Source organism: Microtus oregoni, unplaced genomic scaffold (genome assembly GCF_018167655.1).
Source record: "Microtus oregoni isolate MIOR12 unplaced genomic scaffold, Mior012 000031F_ref0000149, whole genome shotgun sequence".
Lineage (NCBI taxonomy): Eukaryota > Metazoa > Chordata > Mammalia > Rodentia > Cricetidae > Microtus > Microtus oregoni.
In genome coordinates, this window is record NW_024543090.1 from 26,359,733 (window position 1) to 26,380,680 (window position 20,948).

At 41.7% G+C, this 20,948-nt stretch overlaps 1 protein-coding gene and 1 long non-coding RNA gene across 7 annotated transcripts; one reads left to right on the top strand and one right to left on the bottom strand.

Moving 5' to 3' along the window:
- Window positions 1–3,432: 3,432 nt before the first annotated feature.
- LOC121465775 lies at window positions 3,433–6,042 on the bottom strand. Its single transcript, XR_005976678.1, has 3 exons — window positions 5,998–6,042; window positions 5,304–5,391; window positions 3,433–3,472 (listed from the first exon to the last, which is right to left on the bottom strand). It is a non-coding gene; the product is annotated as an uncharacterized LOC121465775 (long non-coding RNA).
- Window positions 5,497–15,903, top strand: Ctxn2 (cortexin 2). Of its 6 annotated transcripts, none has more exons than XM_041679160.1 (3): window positions 6,200–6,716; window positions 15,247–15,364; window positions 15,454–15,903. In XM_041679160.1, the coding sequence occupies exon 3, from the start codon at window positions 15,511–15,513 to the stop codon at window positions 15,754–15,756; it is 246 nt and encodes an 81-aa protein (XP_041535094.1). In that variant the 5' UTR covers window positions 6,200–6,716; window positions 15,247–15,364; window positions 15,454–15,510; the 3' UTR covers window positions 15,757–15,903. The 6 variants fall into 6 exon arrangements, with proteins under 6 accessions (XP_041535093.1, XP_041535094.1, XP_041535096.1 ...); XM_041679162.1 differs by having other exon boundaries at window positions 6,200–6,479; XM_041679163.1 differs by lacking the exon at window positions 6,200–6,716 and adding an exon at window positions 10,944–11,044.
- The last annotated feature ends 5,045 nt before the right edge of the window (window positions 15,904–20,948 follow it).

Sequence of the window (20,948 nt, forward strand, 5' to 3'; positions counted from 1 at the left end):
TTGTAGAAGTTTTGCACTGCTTTACAATAACAAATCTTCTCAAGGACAGATAACAAATCTAATTTATTTTGGATCCCAGCACCTAGCAAAGGAAGTGGAACAGAATGGATTTCTAATCACATGCTCCTGAATGGGCCACTTTTCAGACTTTTGAAAGCATCATCTTCTTCCAGCTAGCTTGCAAAGATCAAGGTCGTGTGCCAACTAACACCAAAGAACCTAATTTGCAGTTAAAGCTTTCCTTTGGCATCAATTCGAAAACATTAACTGGAAGGATTGTATTAAATGATGTATAATTTTTAAAAATAGAAAACCAGGGGGTTGAAGAGATGGCTCAGCAGCCAAGAGTATTTTTTTTTCCCTGCATAGGACCTGGGCTTGATTTCAGCACCCACATGGTAGTTTACAACCACCCATAATTCCGACTCCAGGGGATCCGATGCCCTCTTTCAACCTCTGTGGGCCCCAAGCATGCATGATGCAAATTCATACATGTTGGCAGAACACTCATACACATAAAATAAGTCTTTAAAAAAGGCAGACACGCCGGGCGGTGGTGGCGCACGCCTTTAATCCCAGCACTCGGGTGGCAGAGGCAGGCGGATCTCTGTGAGTTAGAGACCAGCCTGGTCTACAAGAGCTAGTTCCAGGACAGGCTCCAAAACCACAGAGAAACCCTGTCTCGAAAAACCAAAAAAACAAAAAACAAAAAAAAAAAAGGCAGACAACCACCCAGAGCAACCTTCAAAACCTATGTATGGACTTGTGACATCAACGGTCAAACAAAAATGCTCTCCTGTTCTTCTATAACTGAGTGAGAATTAGATGTGTAGCATCCAAGTGCTTTTAAAGATTTATTTTTATTTATTTATGTCGTCTCTCTCTCTCGATATGTGTGTGTGTGTGTGTGTGTGTGTGTGTGCCACCTGCATGTGGGTGACTACAGAGGCAACACTAAGATATCAGAGTCCCTGGAGCTGGAGTTACAGGTGGTTGTTAGAGCTGCAGTACACACTTTAGCTGCTGAACCATCTCCTTAACCCTAGAATACTGGTATTTAACATAGGGCTTCCTGGGCATTTACCATAGAACTATATTTAAAGTCATAAAATAACAATTAAAAATCTCTAGCTATGATAATCATTCCTGAAATGAAGTTTGACGCTATATCAGATCCATGTCACTTGGTTCTGACCCTTTAAGCCAGGCTTTTTTTTAAAAAAAAAAAAAAAGATCGTGTATTTAAGAGCCCTTGAGAACACTGAGGAAATACAGAGTGGGCTGGCATGATGGTTTAGTGCTTAAAGGTACTTGCTCCCAAACCTTACTACCTAAGTTCAGTCTGCAGGACTCACATCATAAAGAAGAGAACTGACTCCTCCAACTTAGTCTTTAAGTTAGATAGATATTGAGAATTATATAGATAAATAGTCATCTAAGTTTGTCATTTATAATTAGAGTAATCAGGTTCTCTAGATATATAGAGATTATACTCAGTATAGATAGATAATCTTCAACCTCTTCAAAGAGCTGTAGAAAATGGCCTTTAATCTAACTCAGAGTTTCGTGATAGTGAGACACAATTGCTCCTGGCAACACCGCTCTATTCCCGAGAGAATGTTGAGCACCAAAGACACTCCACCTGGAGCCTTTCTTTTTGGCAGAACTGGCCTTTGGGCAAAGAAATGCCCATACCTCAACCACTGACAGAGATACAGAGCGTGCATCAATGGATAAAACAGGACTGTCATATCCTGCCAAGACAGGGTAAGATAGTTTTGAAAAGTTCCTTGCCTTTAATAATGGTATGTCAGTTATGTTAGGCCTTAGCCAAAATTGGTTGACTTAACATTGCAAACGAGACTTTGAGTGATTGCCCAGGTAGTCAGTTGTCTCTGCCAATTGTTGCACATTTTGGATATATCTTGTTTGTTGAGTAGTGTTTATTCCCTTCTCAGATCTTTGACGGAGTTGAAGATTATATAATTGTAGTTACTCTCTACATTATTTGGACTCCTTGAGATAGAATGTTTAGCAAAGATTTTGTTCTCAATATTGTTTGTTATATTTATTATTTGTTGTTATTGTATATAGTTGTATTTGGTTTGGTTCTGTCTTATTTAGACAAAAAGGGGAGATGTAGGGATAGGTCCCGCCCCTTGGGGGACGTGTTTGCCTCGGGCTAATATCTGCCTATAAATTTGGCGAGCGTGCTCCCAGCCGTCGCTTCTGCTTTCCTGGTCTCCACGGGAACGGTGGTTCTGTAAGTCTATTTCTACATTAAAGCTATAGATATATATATTTTTACAATCTGTCTGCATTTGTTTACGCCGTTACACACATGGTGGCTCACAACCATCTGTAATGGGGTCTGGTGCCCTCTTCTGGCCTGCAGGCATACACACAGACAGAATATTGTATACATAATAAATAAATAAATATTTAAAAAAAGAAAAGAATTCCTGCTGGGCTTACAGTTCCAGAGGGTTAGAGTCCATGACCATCATGGCAGGGAGCATGATAACAGACAGGTGGGCATGGCAGCACTGGAGAAGTTACTGAGAACTCACATCTTTTTTTTTAAAAATAACTTTCTTTTTATTCATTCTTTGTGTCTTTCACATCATGCATCTCCATTCCATTCATTTCCCCATCCCTTCGCATCTGCCCTCTGCCCTTGCAAACACCCCCAAAAAATAAAATAAAATAAAATTTAAGAGAAAAAAGAAAGAAGGAAAGGAGAAGACAAAAAGAAAAAAATCAATCTCATCATGGAAGCTGTAGTGTGGCATAGGGAGACATGCAATAAAACCTTTTATCCATATATCTTTACTTGCAAGTGTTCATTGCAAAGAGTCATTGGTCTGGTTCAAGACCTCTGGTTTCTGCTACATCATCAATGCTGGGCCCTCACTGGAGCTCCTCTTGCTTATCCTGTTGTTGTCCTATGTCATGGATATCCTGCAGCTTTGGGTCTGCAGGACCTGTCCCTTCCCGTGCTTCAACAGATCGCAGATTGGGTGGATGTTGGAGTGGGCCAACTCATAATCCTGACCCTGGCCTGGGTGGTTGCAGGGTTGGTCAGCCAGAGAGCTCAAATCTTGATCCCCAAGTATGAGACAGAAGGATAGAGACTCTGGGAATGGAAAGAGTATTTTGACATCTCAAAGCTAACCCTCAGTGACACACCTCCTCCTACAAGGCCACCTCATTATCCTTCCCAAAACAGTTAGAGCAACTGAAGACCATCTATTCAAATACATGAGCCTATGGGAAACAGTCACATTCAAACCATCACAACCAGCAAGGGCTCTCGAGCACTGAGTCATCTCTCCAGCCAGTGAAATAATCTTGCTGTGAGATAATGCTCTTGTACACTGTGGAGATTCATCATTCATATTGGTTTAATAAAGCACTAGTAGGCCAGTAGTCAGGCAGGAAGTATAGGCAGGGCAATCAGACTAAGAGAATTCTGAAAAGAGAAAAGGCAGAGAGTCAGTCATTAGCCAGATGCAGAGGAAGCAAGATGAGAATGCCTCATTGAGAGAAGTACCAAGCCACGTGGCTAAACATAGATAAGAATTATGAGTTAGTTTAAGTTGTAAAAGCTAGTTAATAATAAATCTGAGCCAATAGGCCAAACAGTTTATAATTAATAGAAGCCTCTGTGCATTTATTTGGAACTGAATGGCTGTGGTACCAGGCAGGACAGAAACCTCCATCTACATAATCTTAAAATATAGGTCAGAGAAAATTACCTCACTGTTTAGACTCTATAAGGAAGTGCATTGCTAGAATGCAATACTTCTAGTACCTGGATAGTTGAAGTATGGTTTTAAGACTAGAAGCTTCTGCCTTCAGCTCAAACAGATGTTAGGAATGAGGAATCTGGGACATAACCTTACACCTACGGAATTAGCGTCTTCTGATTCTCACAAATGTGAAATTCATAGCTACATTAAAATTCAAGCAACTGTTTTAGTTCAGAGCCTTAAGAAAGGATGCAGCCCTTAAAACATCTGGAAAAGTCAGTACAGCTGTGAGCATGCCCCTGAAAGAAGAGACAGCCTCTGCTCTTTCACGGCAGGCAATTAGGTCAGCTACTCCTTAAGATGTCGTGATCGTTTTACATTTAAAGGGGGAACAATTTTTTTAAAAGATGGCCTTCTATGAGCTCCCAATATGCTTTGTGCAAGTTTTAAAAAACATAAGATATTGTTATTATTTATTTGAGAATTTAATATAACATATGACCATATTCATTTCCCCCCCCAACTCCTCCTAGGCCCACCATCCATAATGTCCTCACTTCCTCTCTGCTCCTTTAAAAAGATCCACTGTGTTCAATTTGTGCTAACCTCATACTCCCCCACCTAGATATGAGGCTAACTACAGAAATTTGATCAACCTACCAGGAACCACACCCTTAAAAACTGTCTCCCCCCACAGAAGCTATCAAATGTCAATAACTCATCAATTAGGGGTGGGTGCTCAGGATCCCCTCCCCCACACCGTGTTAGAACCGACTGGCTTGGTCTTGTGTGACTGCTGTGAGTTCATAAGTAAGCAGAGAGTTGTCTTGTTCAGAAAACACTGTTTTGCTCGGGTCCACCCTCTGCTTCTTTTCTTTTCTTTTTTCGAGACAGGGTTTCTCTATGTAACAACCCTGGCTGTCCTGGAACTAGCTCTTGTAGGCCAGGCTGTCCTCAGACTCACAGAGATCCGCCTGCCTCTGCCTCCCAAGAGCTGGGATTAAAGGCGCACACCACCACAGTTCTTATAATCTTTTCTTTTCCTCTTGCTCAGTGGTCTATAAGCTTTGAAGGGGGTGATGCAGATTTTCCATTTGTGGCTGGGCGCTCCACTAACACTTATTTTCTGTGCAACTTTTTTGTAAGATCATTAAATGTCTTAAGTAATAATACTCAAGGTGACCATAAAATTTGTCTTCATTACTAAATCTGGTCACGCTCACACTTATGTGTTCTCAGCTAAATAACAACAACAGAAACAATAATGTCAAAATTCCATATCTACATGCCCCATAAATATTAGCAATTCAATAGTTCATCAGAGGAGCAATTACACTTATAGGGGATCCACAGGTGCTTGCCAAGGGTAGGTTCTGGGAATAGAGTCAAAGGACAGTCACAGTTCAGAAATATTAAAACTGAGTGTGGAGAAACCTCGAGGAGGGATGAGATGGGAAGTATCTGTTGCTTTGATGTGCTCTGCTTTTGCTTTCAGTTCTGTTTGTTTGCAGTGTGTATATTCAACGCTTTAGAAAACCAACCTTACTCTACCTGAATGGTTCTGTCACAGCTAGTTAGGCGTCTTCTCGCAGGAGGGAGGGCTGCCTCCGCTTTCAGCACTGCGGACAGCTCCAGGCGTCTGCGGAAAGGGGTGGGGTGGGGCTTAGGAAGAAAGGGGCGTGGGTAGTGCAAACGAACACTAAATGACTAAGTGACGCATCAGTTTTCGGTTAAACCAGTACACCTTTCACTCGTTTTTTTTCCCCCTTTGTCTGATCAAAGGAAATATAAAAACCGTAGCGCCTTCTAACAACTCGAGACCGCTGTTTCCACGCACAGCGAGATGCCTTCGGCACAGCTGGAGACATAGCAGAGGCAAGGATTTTCGCAACGAATTAATTAAACCCTCACTACTCTAGGAAGCACAAATAGTGACGAACCCTGATTGCTAAGCTCCAGGGTGCGATGTGAATGAAAATGAGCCCTTGTCTCCGCTCTTTCTAAGACCTGAAAAACAGACCCTGTTGCTGTTGTTGGAGTCCCTTCCCCATCTCGCGTCCCACCTCCTTTGCTCGCACATCCACCTGCGCGCAAATATTTACACATCGCCACACCAGAGAAATGCACACATGCACACACATTTTCCTGCAAACACTCTCGCGCACGCCCTTCCGCGGCTGCCTGTGTCCTGTCTCTCACCCAGACCCAGACATTTATACACGTAGGCCAGAAAAGCGCAACCCACGGTCCTGTGACTCCCTCCACGCAGGTCCTTGGAACACGCCGCCGCCGTTTACATTGAACCGATCGGCGAGCACAGACAAACCTACCAACAAGTCTACTGGCTGGAATTCATCTCCATGGCAACAAACATGGAAGGTGAGCCCATCCACCCCTGCTGCCTGTGAAGTAACTTTCTCCCCCCTCCTCAGCATTCACCAACTGGGTTCCAGCGCCAGTCCTGAGGAGAAGGTGTCCTTATTCTCTTGGATTTCAGAGACAAGAGAGCCGGGTGGGGGGCAGGGAAAGTCTGTAGGTCTGGGTGAGCTCAAATTCTGAAAAGGAAAGAATGCCTCTGCAGCTGCTGATGCTGTCAAAAAAAGAAAAAAAAGAAAGAAAATGTGTTGTGTATATACGGATTGCTGATGTTTCTCCCATGATGTCTTGTAGGAAGTTTCCATGCTTCCTGCAGCTTAATATGTAGAAGACAACCGGAGTCAACATAAGGTAGAATAATAACGATGGTCTAGGCATCTTTGGTGAGACAGGTTGAGAATTTCCAGATCAAGCTTACCAGTGCTTTGGAAGGAATGGTTGTCTGAGGAGCCACCCAAATATTCTCTTAAGGAAAATCTCTCAAGGTTGATGTCTTCGGGTCTTTGGGGGTAGATTCGTGAAGATCCCGAGGTTCTGGAACTCTAGGAATCCAGCATGCATGTGCTTCAGCATCATGAAGACATCTGGGTTTGTAATTTAAGGATTTCCTTTTGATTCCAACACATCCATTCCTAAACGATAGCTCTGTGAAGATATGGCCTCAATAATGCTTTCTGCTGTTCCTTAATTTAATAGACTTTAACAACCCTTGTATTTGATGCAGAATCTGTTGTTTGTGTACAGACGGGCTCATTATTTTTTAAGCTAGAGGTTGCATGTCTCATTTCATGAAACAACAAGTATCTTCTCACTAAAGACTGTTGTCTAGTGGCTACTACTAAAATACTTTTTACCTAGAATATCCTATTGCACCCCAATTGTAACTATTTCAGATTTGATGTTGGTGATGCTAATACTAGATAAATAAGCATGAAGGGAAAACCTGTTGATTTTTAAAAAGATATAGGATGCTTTTGTGTATTTTCAGGAGGTACCTACATTTTACCACTGACGTCTGCAATTGCATGTTATTGTGTGCAAGTTGAATAACTGTTTGCAAAAAGCAAATTTGATAGCTCTTAATCAGTAAATAGTTCACAGAGGAAAAAAAGCATTGCCTACTGCATTCATTCATGGACATGAAAGGCTACATGTGTAAGCAGGTAGAAAGCGGCTCTCCTTGGTGGGTCACTCGCAGTGACGTGATTGCAATAACTGAGCCCAGAGGCTTTGTTGCTGTTGTCGTCATCGTCAGTTTAACTACAAAACAACTCCATGACTTTGGGCCTTTTGATATCTACAGGTACTGCCGTGGCCCAATGCTATGACTCATCAGGACCTACAGAGCAAACATGGCATTTGCCATTAGAGAAAAGAGACGCTTCGAATCTGGCTGCTCACTACCAAAGTATCTAACCATTAACTCCAGTAGTTGGAGTTCCGAGCAGTATTCTATCAGTAGTAGAAGTAGTATAAAAACACAGTTTAATTCTTCAGCCATTATATGGAAGCATTTTGACATTTAAGCTGAGTGGTATTCGTGATGTTGTCCATTTTTGTGGTATATCATATTTAAAGTAAATTTTACCTGGATTCAAATTCCTTTTAAAAATTCACTTCTTCTTTTCACAGTTATGTTTTTCACAAGGGCTTTTTATCAATTTGTAGTTTTGTTCCTTTGTAATTCATTTCTCTCATGTTGCATCCATTTTCTATTTGTCAGAGAACCTATTTCTCAGGTATTAAAATATTAATTTCCTTTTGAGGTAAGCCTCATAAGATCTGTTCTACAGAACCAAATGAGTCTTTACTTCTCTCTCTCTCCCAATTGTGGAAAATGAAAATTTGTCTTTACTCCATAGGTGAACATGATTTTGAAACCTTTTTCACCAGGAAGTAGTCAGTGCTGTAACTGAAGACCTCTGTTTGTTTATGATATGATTATTACCAATATTTTATAGAATGTACTCCACACCAATGGAAAGGCACATACTTCAGAAAACTTGGTGATATGTTCTCAAAAACTTCAGACTTAGTTAATATTGAAATGAGACAATGTACTCATTTTATATGTCAAATAATATAGGAAAGTTTTGGAAATTATTTGAAAAAGCTAGGCCTCAAATACCAGTGGTTTTGATGCTCTTAAGTCTGAAAGCTAACGCGCTTCTGTTTTTGTATTTATCTGCCTACTTATACAGCGCTGCACCAATAAGAAGGCTTCTTTGGGCTTTGTCTGTCTCCTTTTCAACTATGCTCCTATATGGCACATCGCTTAAAGATGAACATTAAAATCTAAGTTTTTCCTTTTAAGATATTAACAAAAACCGACCTTTCTCAATTCAATTGTTGTTTAAAAATGTAATCTACAGTTTTTCAAACATGAAATGGATTGACTTAGGTTTGCTTTTAAAAACCAAATATCTGGTTAAATCCTTCTTATTGAGAACAATTCATATTTGAATGCATTATCCTTCTGCTCCTTTAATTTCCACAGAAGTAAAACTTGTTTTGTCAAATTTTATTACCATCCAATTCTATCTCCTCTTTAGCCATTATACCAAAATTCCCTTCGATTTATTAGCCTTCTAGAACTTTCTATTATGGTGACATAATTCTGATACCAGGCCTTGCTTGCCAGTACTTAGTTTCCGTCCCACAGAATTAGACAGTTTTTCAATGGTCCATCTGGAAACCCTGGCTTTCTTAGTTTTGTGTGCATTCCTACTATGAATTAATTCATGATCCTTACTTCTTGTAAGTCCACTGGGAGATATTATTTTCCCTCTGCAAGAAGGGTATGTATTGTGGTTTGTTGATAGTGGGTTTTTTCTTATGTTCAAATCCTGTCTGGTAATAGCAAACAGCATCTTGCTGGACTTACAAGAAAATTATCCTGGATCAGTCTAGAACAAGTCTATACTAGAAAACACTTTAGATGTCTGGACGTATCTACTGTCTTCTTCAGTGTTCTCTTTCAATAATGTCTCCTCCTCTTAACTTGAAGGCTGCAGATACTTCTATGTACTGTGGTCCCTCTATCTTGCATTTATTCATCTGCATCAGTTTTACTTGATAACCAAATCTAAAGTGTTCTTCCCACTAGGAACTTTTTGTTGCACAAAATTATCTGGGTTGACTCCTTACGTGAAAATCGTGAGTTTACAATGCCCAAATTTACATTTACTTTGTAAATCTCTAATGTTGCTTATTTTTTGCTTAGGGAAAATGCTGTTTTTACATTTGTTCAAGCTTAACAGAGTTTAGCTACCATTGATGGACCTCCTTTCAAGGCTCTCCACATTCCATCCTAGCTTTATGAAGAGCTTTCAAACCTACACTCTCTTCCTTATACTTATTCATACAGACCTTCATTGCTGCTCACACGAAGCATCATTTTCCATTTCTTCTAAATATGTAGAAGTTTATAAAATTAACCTAATATGGCTGCTGAGGAGATAAAATATGTGTAAAGCACTATATAAGAGAAAGGCAGTAAATGTTGAACTTGGTTGCTTTTCCTTTTCAATACCCAAGTAGAAGACTGATTTGCTTTTATTTTATTTTGAACATGACTCCTCTCTCTTGCTAGCTGGAAGCTCTTTGAGTAGAGAGGCCGCATCTCTTACCATGTGACAGCTCTGCAGTAAATATTTTGAATATGCGTATGATGACTATCGATGCAATCTATTGTGTTTAACTGAGCCATAATGATGATATTACTTTTCTGGACCTTTTGTTTCCATTCAAGTTAAGATTGTTTCTGCTTTTCAAGAAACCACTTCATATCTTCAACTTATATGGATTTTTGATGAATTTCAATTTGAATATTTATTTCATGCAAATTATCAAGCATTATCGCCCCAATTTTCAGTTAACATATTTCTCTCCTTCATTCTCAAATGCAAGACTTTTCTAAATGTTTCTATCAGATATTATGTTCAGGTTTCATCTCAGAAAAGTCATTAGAATTCTTTTGAATTTCAACACTGGGAGCTATATATAATTTCAGCCAAGTTTTATGTCAAACTTAGTAGGTCTCCAACCTAGTCATCGTTATGAAGCATGTAAGAATATATAGGTAAGGCTAGACCTTTGTGATCCTACCCTGCAGACTGTCTTCGTGACTGTAGAACCTGTAATTATTAGGATAGCTCAGTAACTGTGAATCTACATAAAACACCATAAGCCAGGCATATCTCACATATTCCTCACAAAGAGATTACAATAGAAGGTCCATGAATTGCCAAAGTCACTAAACCATGCTGTCCCATGTCCCTCGTTCATCATGTTAACATCAAACTAGTAAAAAAAAAAAAAGTGGAATTAGCTGTAGATATCTGAAGTTTTTCTCAAAGGCCCTTCTGTTAAGTCCTGACTCTTAGCTACAGCTACAGGGCTACTGGGAGACAGTGAAACCTTAGAAAGAGGTTTCCTTCCTTACTAAGGCTGACAGCGAAGGATTCGATCAAGAAGATGGAGTACTACACCAGAAAATTTAAGCTAACTAAAAATAAATAAATAAATAAATAGATAGATAGATAAATAAATAAACGAATGGGGCTGGAGAGATGTACCTTGTCAAAAGAAGTTAAGACACTGTGGAGATGACCTTGAACAGTACAGTGAGACCCTGGTCCTTCTCTCCCTCCAACCACCAAGTGAACAGCCCTCCTGTGCCACATTCTAGAACCAAAATCAGGCTCACATGACCACAGCTGAAACTGTCAATGCACTTTGATGTTTGCCTCCAGTGGAAAGCGGAGTAGTGCGGCACCTCCTCACACCCGTGTTATCGTCAGTGCCTTCGATGCCAACCGTTGCTTACCCTGCGTCTTCTAGCTACACATCGCCAACACAGAATTTCCTCTTCCGCTCTTAGAAAACCAAAACGTTCGTCTGGACTCACAATTCTGGTAACTTTCCCATGGTCAGTCATTTCCGAAAGAGTATCTCCACACTATAAAACCCAGAGGAGGTTAAGGAGTCTTGTGTTTGTCATTTATGACTTTAAAATAATTCTGTCTGCCTCTTCCACAAGGCATACTGCTCAGTACGGCACATCGGTACCAAGTTCACCAAGGAAAATGCTGACATATGTTAGTTTCTACTTTTTTTTTTTTTCAACGAAAAAGTGAAGAAAATATTCTATGTTGACTTAAACTCCTTTAACACGTTAGACTTTCCGACACTGCCCTAAAAGTTTTGGGTCACTTTCCAGCATGTGTTCAAGTAGCACTGCATTTCATGTTATATTTTTAGTAATTGAGAGATTGAGTGCTACAAAGTAGGTTTGTTGTCATGATAACCTTTTTCATTTAACAAGCAATTGTCTATCCACACACCATGCACATCCCTACTCCATTCAGAAGATTTTGAAGCGTTTCATAGCATCCTTCCTTACTAAGGCTGACAGCGAAGGATTCGATCAAGAAGATGGAGTACTATACCAGAAAATTTAAGCTAACTAAAAATAAATAAATAAATAAATAAATAGATAAATAAATAAATAAATAAATAAACGAATGGGGCTGGAGAGATGGCTCAAGGGTTAAGAACACTAGTTGTTCTTCCAGAGGTCCTGAGTTCAATGCCCAGCGACCACATGGTGGCTTACAACCATCTCTATTATGATCTGATGTCCTCTTCTGGCCTGCAAGGATACATACAGGCAGAATACTGTATACATCATAAATAAATAAATCTTTTAAAAAATAAACAAACAACAAAAAAACCAAACAGAGAACAAATATAAAATTGTCATCTGTGCTTTCTAGTACACAAAAATGTCTATATAAGATAATTAAGATATCGTCTCCTGAGAAAACAAAGGGAAATTCACAGAGTTACTAGGAAAAATCCACATTCTCTCTCTCTGGACATAAAAACTCGTGTCTTTTTGAGAAGGCCACATTACATCGGTTTAACCAGAGAGAGCAGGAATGCTGGCAGAACTGTTGAATCCTGTTGCTTATCTTCATGGTTAGTTTTTGAAAGCAAATGGAATTCCTCTTGTTCATGCCAACTACTAATAAACGAAATTTCAAGTTCTCTGAATATTGAAAGATTAGGTTAAAAAAAGAACTTTGTTCTTTAATGATGGTATCCACCAACGTATTTAACTTTTTACAGTTCAGTACATATTGAATAAAGATGATATGCCAGCTTAGAAAGTGTGTTTTTTTCCTATTAATTCATTAACTCACTTACGGTCCAAGAATCTAAGAACAAAGTGTTATATGGCATATCTTAGCTAAATTGTGTATGAAGGGTGGGGGCTTTTGTATCTCTGATGAGGAAGGCATTTTGTTTTAATTTAGTAGAATTATATGAGCTGCGTGTTTGATTGCTATTTCTGAAAAATGTTTTTGTTGTTGTTGTTGTTGTTGCTTTGCTTGTTTAGTTGGTTGGTAGGTTTGACTAAGAATAACAAAGTCGCTGGGCGGTGATGGCACATGCCTTTAACCCCAGCACTTGGGAGGCAGAGCAAGCAGATGTCTGTGAGTTCGAGGCCAGCCTGGTCTACAAAAGCTAGTTCCAGGACAGGCTCCAAAACTACAGAGAAACTCTGTCTCGAAAAACTGCTATTGAGTTAATTATTAGCCCAAGGGCAATTCAATTGGCTTCTTCTGTGACCAGCTATGACACCTCACATATGCTTACTCTATGATGTCTTTAAAATATGTAACTCTATTTAGCTAATTTTATGACATTATGCTTAGGCCATTTTTACATGACAGCAAAATGAAGAAATCATTAAACCTTCCCAGGTATTTTAACATTTGGGAGGCTAATTGTTTTCCTCAACCAGACACAGAGGAAGAGTTTAGTGGCCTAAATGTTTATTAAGAAATGCCCTTGGGCTCCTAACCTGGAGATGGATGGAGGATAAAGCAGGTGTAGACCAAGTTGAGCTGTGATCTGCACCAAAACAACCTCAGCTGATACCCTGTGGTATTAGAGCTAGACTACATCTTTAGCATCTTCCCCTTTGAGTCAAGATGGTCAGAGTCACATCGCTCACTCAGTGAACAGCATCCTTCCCAGGGGGAGACACACCCGTGGTAGGGCAGCTCTCTGCAGCTGAGGCAACCCATGCAACGAAAGAATAACAACTGCTGGGAATGCTGCCAGCTGCTAGGCAACAAGTCCTGCACTGTGGGTGCACCATGAAGTCTGCAGTAAACCAATGTTATCGGCCCTTCTGTTTCCAGGGGTTTAGTTTTATTATCTAAACTTATGTGAATATGTGTGGATATATGCACATGAGTGATGCCACCCTCAGAGACAGAGGCGCTAGATGTCTTGGAGCTGGAGTTACCTATGTTTATAAGTTGCTGCCTGACATGGGAGCTGAGAACTGAATTTTGACACTCTGCAAGAGTAGGACCCATTCCTAACTGCTGAGTATTATTGGCTCCTCTACCCACACCCCTTTGCAAATGTTAAATGTAGCTTACAATACAAGGACCATGAACTTGACAGCATTTTACAAATTCCAAAACAGAAAGTGTTGTTTGATCCTGTATCCTATGCCTCCTACAGGGTAAATAACAAAAGAACTCGGCCTCTGGCAAGGTCATTCTGAGTTACTTATATAAGCCTACAAAGGTAATTTTTTAAACAGGCAAAGCGCACTTTTACTTACTAGGACATTAAAATCAACATGTAGAAAGAATCTCCACAAAGGAATTTTAAAATGTTTTTCCCTTTTATTGAACAAAATGTCAACCAACCAATGCCAGAAGTAGGGAGTATGTCTGTCACTGGTAGTTTGAAGACTGAGCTCTTTTGTAAAAAACAAAAACAAAAACCAATAATAATAAAAAAAAACAGCTTTCATAAAATCAGTGTTTCTAAGTTTGAAAGTTATAAGCCTTATTACTCTCTCCACACATTCCCACCTATCCCTTGTTCTATCTCAGTGTTCTTTTTTAAGTTTATTTTATTTTATATGTATGAGTGTTTTGCACACCTATATGTTTGTGCACCATGGGCATGTCTGATGCCATCAGAGGCCAGAAGAGGGAGTCAGATCCCCTGGTGCTGGGAGTCAAACCTCCATCCTCTGCAAGAACAAGTGCTCTTAACCACTGAGCCATCTCTCCACTCCCTCAGTTGCTTTCTGAAAACGGATAAGGAGCTCCGTTGTATTTAAAGCCAACTTCTTTAACATCTTAGCTGTAGTTTTAGAATATCAGTCATAGATAGGGGAACAAGAATGAGACTTGTTTAGAAGGACTAGGGAGTTGTCTTAAAGTTAGCTGAATCACAAAGAACACACAATTTTAATTTGGATTTTATGTTTATTTAGGGAAGTGGTTCTCAACCTTCCTCATGTTGCAACTCTTTAATACAGTTCTTCATATTGTGGTGACTCCAACTATAAGATTATTTTCATTATATAATTGTAATTTTGATACTGTTATGAATTATTCTAAATATCTGATGTTTCTGATGACCTCGGTGACTTCTGTGAAAGGGCTTTTGACCCTCCAAGGAGTCTCGACCCACAGGTTGAGAACCACTGGCTCAGAGGGTTCAGAAAACAAATGTACATGGTTGGGAAGTAGCTAGTGCACACAGATATTGTGCTTAATCTCTTTGTAGTTGTGATGTTGGGGAATGCCTCCACTCAGACAATTTTCAAGACGTAACCAGGTGTGGCAGCTCTTGCCTATAATCCCAGCATTCAGGAAAGCTGAGGCAGAAGGATGTCCATGAGTTCTGGGACAGTCTGGACTATAGAGTGAGAATTTCTCTCTTGCGTGTGCATGCACACGCACACACACACACACACACACACACACACACGGAGGGAGTACATATAATAGATAAGATACTGTAAGCATGCAGCTATGAAAACAAGAGTTGAAACAGAGTCTATCACGCTGTTTAAAGGATCAGGTTTTGTTTCAGATAAAATGGCCCTGGAGAGAGATCCTAAACACAAGGACCTTAAACCACAGGAACAGCTTATACTCTTTGTACTTGCGCTATGATCTCTACATGCAAAAATGCAGTGAAAATTCAGATCAAAAAAGCAGGGACCAGCGAATCAAAGGTGTTCAGTGTTAATCAGATGACTATCACTTTCATGCTTGCCTTTCTATTTCAGTGTACAGGCGTGGACTTCTGTGTCCATAGACAACTCCGCCCTTACTACAGTGGAATAAGCATCTCCAGTGCCAATTTCATTCTGGTCTATATCTGATACCTTCAAACATCTTTGATGAGTTAAGAGACCTTGAACATACCTGCTTTTATAGTGTCTTGCCCAATGCTGCACAAGGAGGAAACTAAACTGGGTCCATTCTGTGTCTAGGCGGAGAACTGATTCCTGCAGGGACGCTGGAGAACCCCCACAATGCACCAGTGAAGGATGAGTAGCATCTACTGCGGCAATTCTTCAGCTAAGATGAGCGTCAACGAAGTTTCTGCCTTCTCCCTGACCCTGGAGCAAAAGACTGGCTTTGCCTTTGTGGGCATCCTGTGCATTTTCTTGGGGCTTCTTATTATCAGATGCTTCAAAATACTATTAGACCCATATAGTAGCATGCCCTCTTCAACGTGGGAAGACGAAGTGGAGGAGTTTGATAAAGGGACCTTTGAGTATGCCCTTGCCTGATGGCAGCCTAAGCTTCACGCTTTTTCTAGTTGCCGTTGGGACACATGGTAGACACGTTCGTAATTAGCTTGACTGTGCTGCTCTGAGAGGATCATTTCATTCACGAAATTCAATAAACATCTGTGATTGACCTATCCACCATGCTGGGTAAAATCCCGTGCTCTTCTTGGTCTCCCTCCGCGGAGGTTTCTTTTTTTTCTTTTTTCTTTTCTTTTTTTTTTTTTTTTTTTGGATTTTTGAGACAGGGTTTCTCCGTAGCTTTTGGTTCCTGTCCTGGAACTAGCTCTTGTAGACCAGGCTGGCCTCGAACTCACAGAGATCCTCCTGCCTCTGCCTCCCGAGTGCTGGGATTAAAGGCGTGCACCACCACCTCCCGGCCTCCGCGCGGAGGTTTCTACGCCACCTCATTTCCTCCTCTAATATCTGTCCTTGCTGTCTGCTCCTTTCTGTATGCTACTGAGCTGATCGGAGGCTTCAGCACATCAAACCCTTGTAGCCTCTCCATGCACCACACCGGAGCCACAGCATAGCTTCTAGCGAACTCTGTGGTGTGTGACGCTTTTCTTAGAGAGACATGAACATATGTCTGATCACCCTAGATAGAGAGAGCCAGTGATAGACTGGGGTTACTTGTAGGAATTATGGGTGAACGGTCACTTCCAAGAGCAGAAATGACTCAACAACAGCTTTCGCAGCAAAGGGCCACCTCAGCATGGGTGACAACTCACAGAGCTGGAAACCGGGAGCTCGGGGCACAGCCTACACAGCTCCAGAGGTAGGAGAGCTCCTCTTTAAGACAGCCCAGCTTGCCTGACAGTGCCTCTCAGTAGATTTTACTGCTTCTATAAGTTTGGGGAAGACAGGAGCTAGGGTATCTGGTCATTTTCCGAGACTTTCTGAAGCCTTTAGTTGGTTTATTCCCTAAATTTAGCAAGCTTCGCTGGAGGGAGGAATGTTTTCCCTCCCCTTAGAACATTCCATGTCTTGAGGAACTTTCCTCCAAGATGGGGCTTTATCTCAGAGGAAATTGCTATACAACACTTGGGCTCAAAGGCCTCTGGGCCCCAAAAGGAAAGACTGTCATTTCTCAAACAGAGGTCATAGGTCGGAAAGTTCACAGTGGGGCAAATTCAAAAAACCAACACCCAAACCTTCCAACTCTGCAGACATCTGAAGGTTCTTAGAATGCATGCCCAGCATTTTTCTGAGGCTTGAAGCTCTTCCATAGTAAAATGCTGTAGTCTAGAGTGCCCACCAGTCCTGCCTCACGGGGACACTGGCTGCATCATCTTCCTTCACGAGAGAACTCCAACACTGCCGGTAGGCGGGGCGAGAGTATGGAAGCAGGAACTCCAGTCAGCCAGCCGGCCCGTTCACCACTGGAGCCACGCAGCCCTGACCTGAGCCAGCTGTCTAATCTCTGTGGACCCCAAGGGAGAGACAACAGGAGGGGTGGAATGGCCCTTTAAACTAACAGCCCAAAAATGCCGCCCGTGTCCCTGGAAAGCCAGAGAGCCAGGACGAGGTTTGACGATGCACAGTTTTCTAGGTCAGGAGTCAGGGTTCTGATACTGGCTCACGCAACAACTAGCTTCATCTAGCTTTATAACCTAGAAAGTGATCTCAGGGTAGACAGCTTTCCACATCTGTGAAACTAGGATGAGAAATTCATCCTGTGTCACTAAGGGATGCTGGCAAGAGGACAGAGATGTAAAGGATAGAAGAGCACTTGGGAAACCATGGAACATGTGAAAACACCATGCCCTCTATCTGTCTCCTTACTGCTCCAACTCAGCACTGAGTTACACGTGCCTCTGCCACACCTGAGTTCTACATGGGTGTTGGGGATCTGAATTCAGGTGCCTTTGCTTGCAAGGCAGGCACTTTTCCCACTGAACCAACACCCTGGCCTCTACAACCTTTTTAAAAAATATTTATTTATTTATTCATTTATTTATTTATTTATTTTTACCGAAACTTCCATTCAAGTCTGTGGCATTCCAAAACAGCAGCCACAGAGAGATTCCCGATAGAGATTTTTGTTGTTGTTTAGATGTTTTCTCTCCTAGTGGAATTTTAAAACCTATGTGTTGGTTGTGGTCAAGCCTTCACATCAAGGAGGCTCTTGGTGCCCCAGCTGGTACAAAGATACCTCACATCCTATTGATAATCTGGCCCAAGAATAATTCAGTAAGTTGGGCTCAACTGATCTGGCTGAAAGGTATCTGTGCCCGAACACCGGGCATCATCTTTGTAACATGGGCTTCTGAAAGGCTCTCTAAGATTCATGGCCAACTTCATGCAGAGGTTCCGTTTGTTCCAGAGACATCATTCACTAAGACTTTCCATTTCACAAGATCAAATTTTTATTTCAAAAAAGAAAAAAGAGAGAGAGGCAGAAAAGAAGGAAAGAAAGAGAGGGAGGAAGGAGAAGGGGAGGGAAAGAGAGAAAGGAAGGAAGGGAGGAAGGAAGAAAGGGAAAAAGGAAGAAAGGAAGGAAGAATTGAGGGAGAGAGGGAGGAAAGAATGAAGAGAGGAAAGAAGGAAGGAAGGAAAGAAGGAAGGAAGGAAAGAAGGAAGGAAGGAAGGTAGGTAAGCCAGACACATTTATGAAGAACGCACCATTTCAGGGCATCAGCTCCCAGCACACTGCCATTCCCAGTCTCACTAGGAAGAGAATGCACTGACAGAAAGTGCTTGACCGGTGGCTTTTATTTTTATTTTATTGGTACATCTTAGTCTTTTGTGAAGATGGGGGAAGGAGAATGGTCATCATCTATATTTTCAGAGTGAGAAGTGATAACTATAAATGGCTGGTTAGAGTTGGGATAGAACATGGAAACTTCAAGAAGCGTTAATGTTCCTACAAATAGGCGGCCAATATCATACCCAGATCAGCCCCAATGCCACACTCCAGAGCCTGTTAGGGAGAACAGGAGGAAAGGTAGCGTACTCCGGACAGCATGTTCTGGTCTCTGACCTACCGCAAAGGCTTCGATGAAGCTCACATCCAAGGTTGACTTTATGGATGGTGTCACTTCATCCATATCCCCCAAACATCCCTCAGCCACTCTAGGACAAAGGCCATCGTTTCCAGGTCTGAGATAACAGCCTCGAATGAAAATGTCTACGTGATGGAAGACGGAGAGCGAAACTAATTCATCCACACTGGAGTCAGACAAACACGCAGCAGGAAGCAGAGACTGGCTTCAGAGGCACTCGGCCTCTGGTGGAGGAAAAAGACTAAAGATTGAATAAGGAAAGGGAGTCCCGACGGTGCGTGAGGGCTTGGTAATGTCAATCATCCTGGTACAGGGAATGGAACTTGCTTGGGGTCCCAGTATTATCTTGGCAGTGTTCTGATCTATTAAGTCAGTAGCCTAGCCACCCCCCCATCCCCGACTGAATCTGACGTCCGACAACTTCCTAAACTGAGTCCTTCTTCTACATGACAGGTGGAATCCTCACTCGGTGAATAATTCTCCTCTATTAGAGCGGTCGTTAAGAAGATGAGGGCTGACAAATGCTCAGGAGGTAAAGGCACTTGCTGCCAGGCCAAACACGTGACTTTGAACCCTGGGACAAACGTAGCAGAAGAAGAGCACCGACTCCCTGAAGTTGTCCTCTGCTCTCCATACATACCACCTATGTGTGAGCACACACCCACACAGAAACAAACAATTGTAAAAACAGAAAAAGAGAAAGAAGATTGGGTACGACATTAGCCTGACTGAGTACGGGGCTAAGAGCTTCGAAGGGGGTGTCCTTTGGCATCTGCCTGTCCCTTTGTACAATACTGTGTCTGGTTATCAACTTACCCTTCTCTTTATTTTAATAAGTAGATTCCTATCCCTGTCTTTAATGGTTGGTCTCAGAATCAGGGGTGGAAATAAAAATAAGTCACAAACCAATAATAAATATTGATAAAATAGTCCAAACAAGGACTATGTACAAACTGGTGCTGTTTAAACATAAACGTGAATTAGCTCATTTAATCCTCACAATAACTCAGCAAGCTACAGGCCATTATTGTCTGCATCCACGTTTGCATGTGAGAACATTAAAGCACACACAGTGAATGAGTCTCCTGAATTCATCCATTCAGGAAGTAGCAGGGACCAGAATTGAAATCAAGCATTCTTCAATCACTGCTCACACTTAACCACTCTGTCACACCACAGCAGAGCCACTCAGCCAACTGAAAATCACCTGGATAGTTTCTCATTAGACACAGAGGACTCATTCAATCATCCTGATTGAAAACCAATGACAGAACCTGCACAGAATTGTGTGCCCTGTCTTGATCACCAGCTCTCATTTTGGAGCAGAAACTTCTTTTGTGAAAACTCAAAAATTAGATATGATTTTAAAAAATTGACCCTCCATGCAGAGACAGAAAAGTCATACCACTAGGAAGTGTACTCAGTCACCAGGAAATGTACCCCGCCCCTGGGAAGTGTACCAATAACTGGGGAGTGCATCCAGCCCCTGAGAAGTGTACCCAGCCACTGGAAAGTGTGTCCAGCCCCTGGAAGTGTACCCAGACACTGAGAAATGTGTCCAGCCCCTGGGAAGTGTGTCCAGCCACTGGGAGTGTACCCAGACCCTGGGAAGTGTGTCCAGCCACTGGGAGTGTACCCAGACACTGGGAAGTGTACCCAGACCCTGGGAAGTGTGTCCAGCCACTGGGAGTATACCCAGCCCCTGGGAAGTGTGTCCAGCCCTTGGGAGTGTACCCAGCCACTGGGAAGTGTGTCCAGCCCCTGGGAAGCATATCCCCTTCCACTTGAGCAGCTTAAAGCAGTTTTCCCACTAGGTAGAAATCTTTTCAATAATTAACTAATGTTATTCTCAAACCGTTCACTGCCTATGCAGAGAAGAGGCAACGTGAGTAAGCTAAAATGACTTAATTAACATTTTTTAACTGCAAAGTATTGAAACCATCTTTTGATGGATAATATTTTGGCTCCTATGCTGAGCAATAAAAGGTCACCAGGTCTCATCAAAAACAAGATAATGAGCTAGGCCTGGTGGCAAAGGCCTGCTTCCAGCTACTTGGGAAGCTGAGGCAAGAGGAGGGCAAGTTCAAGGTTGCCTGGAGTACAGAGTGAACTCTGGGCCAGCCTAGACAATTAGCAAGAACCTGCCTCAAAATAAAACATCTAGAAATGGGGGTGGGAGGCTCAGTGGTA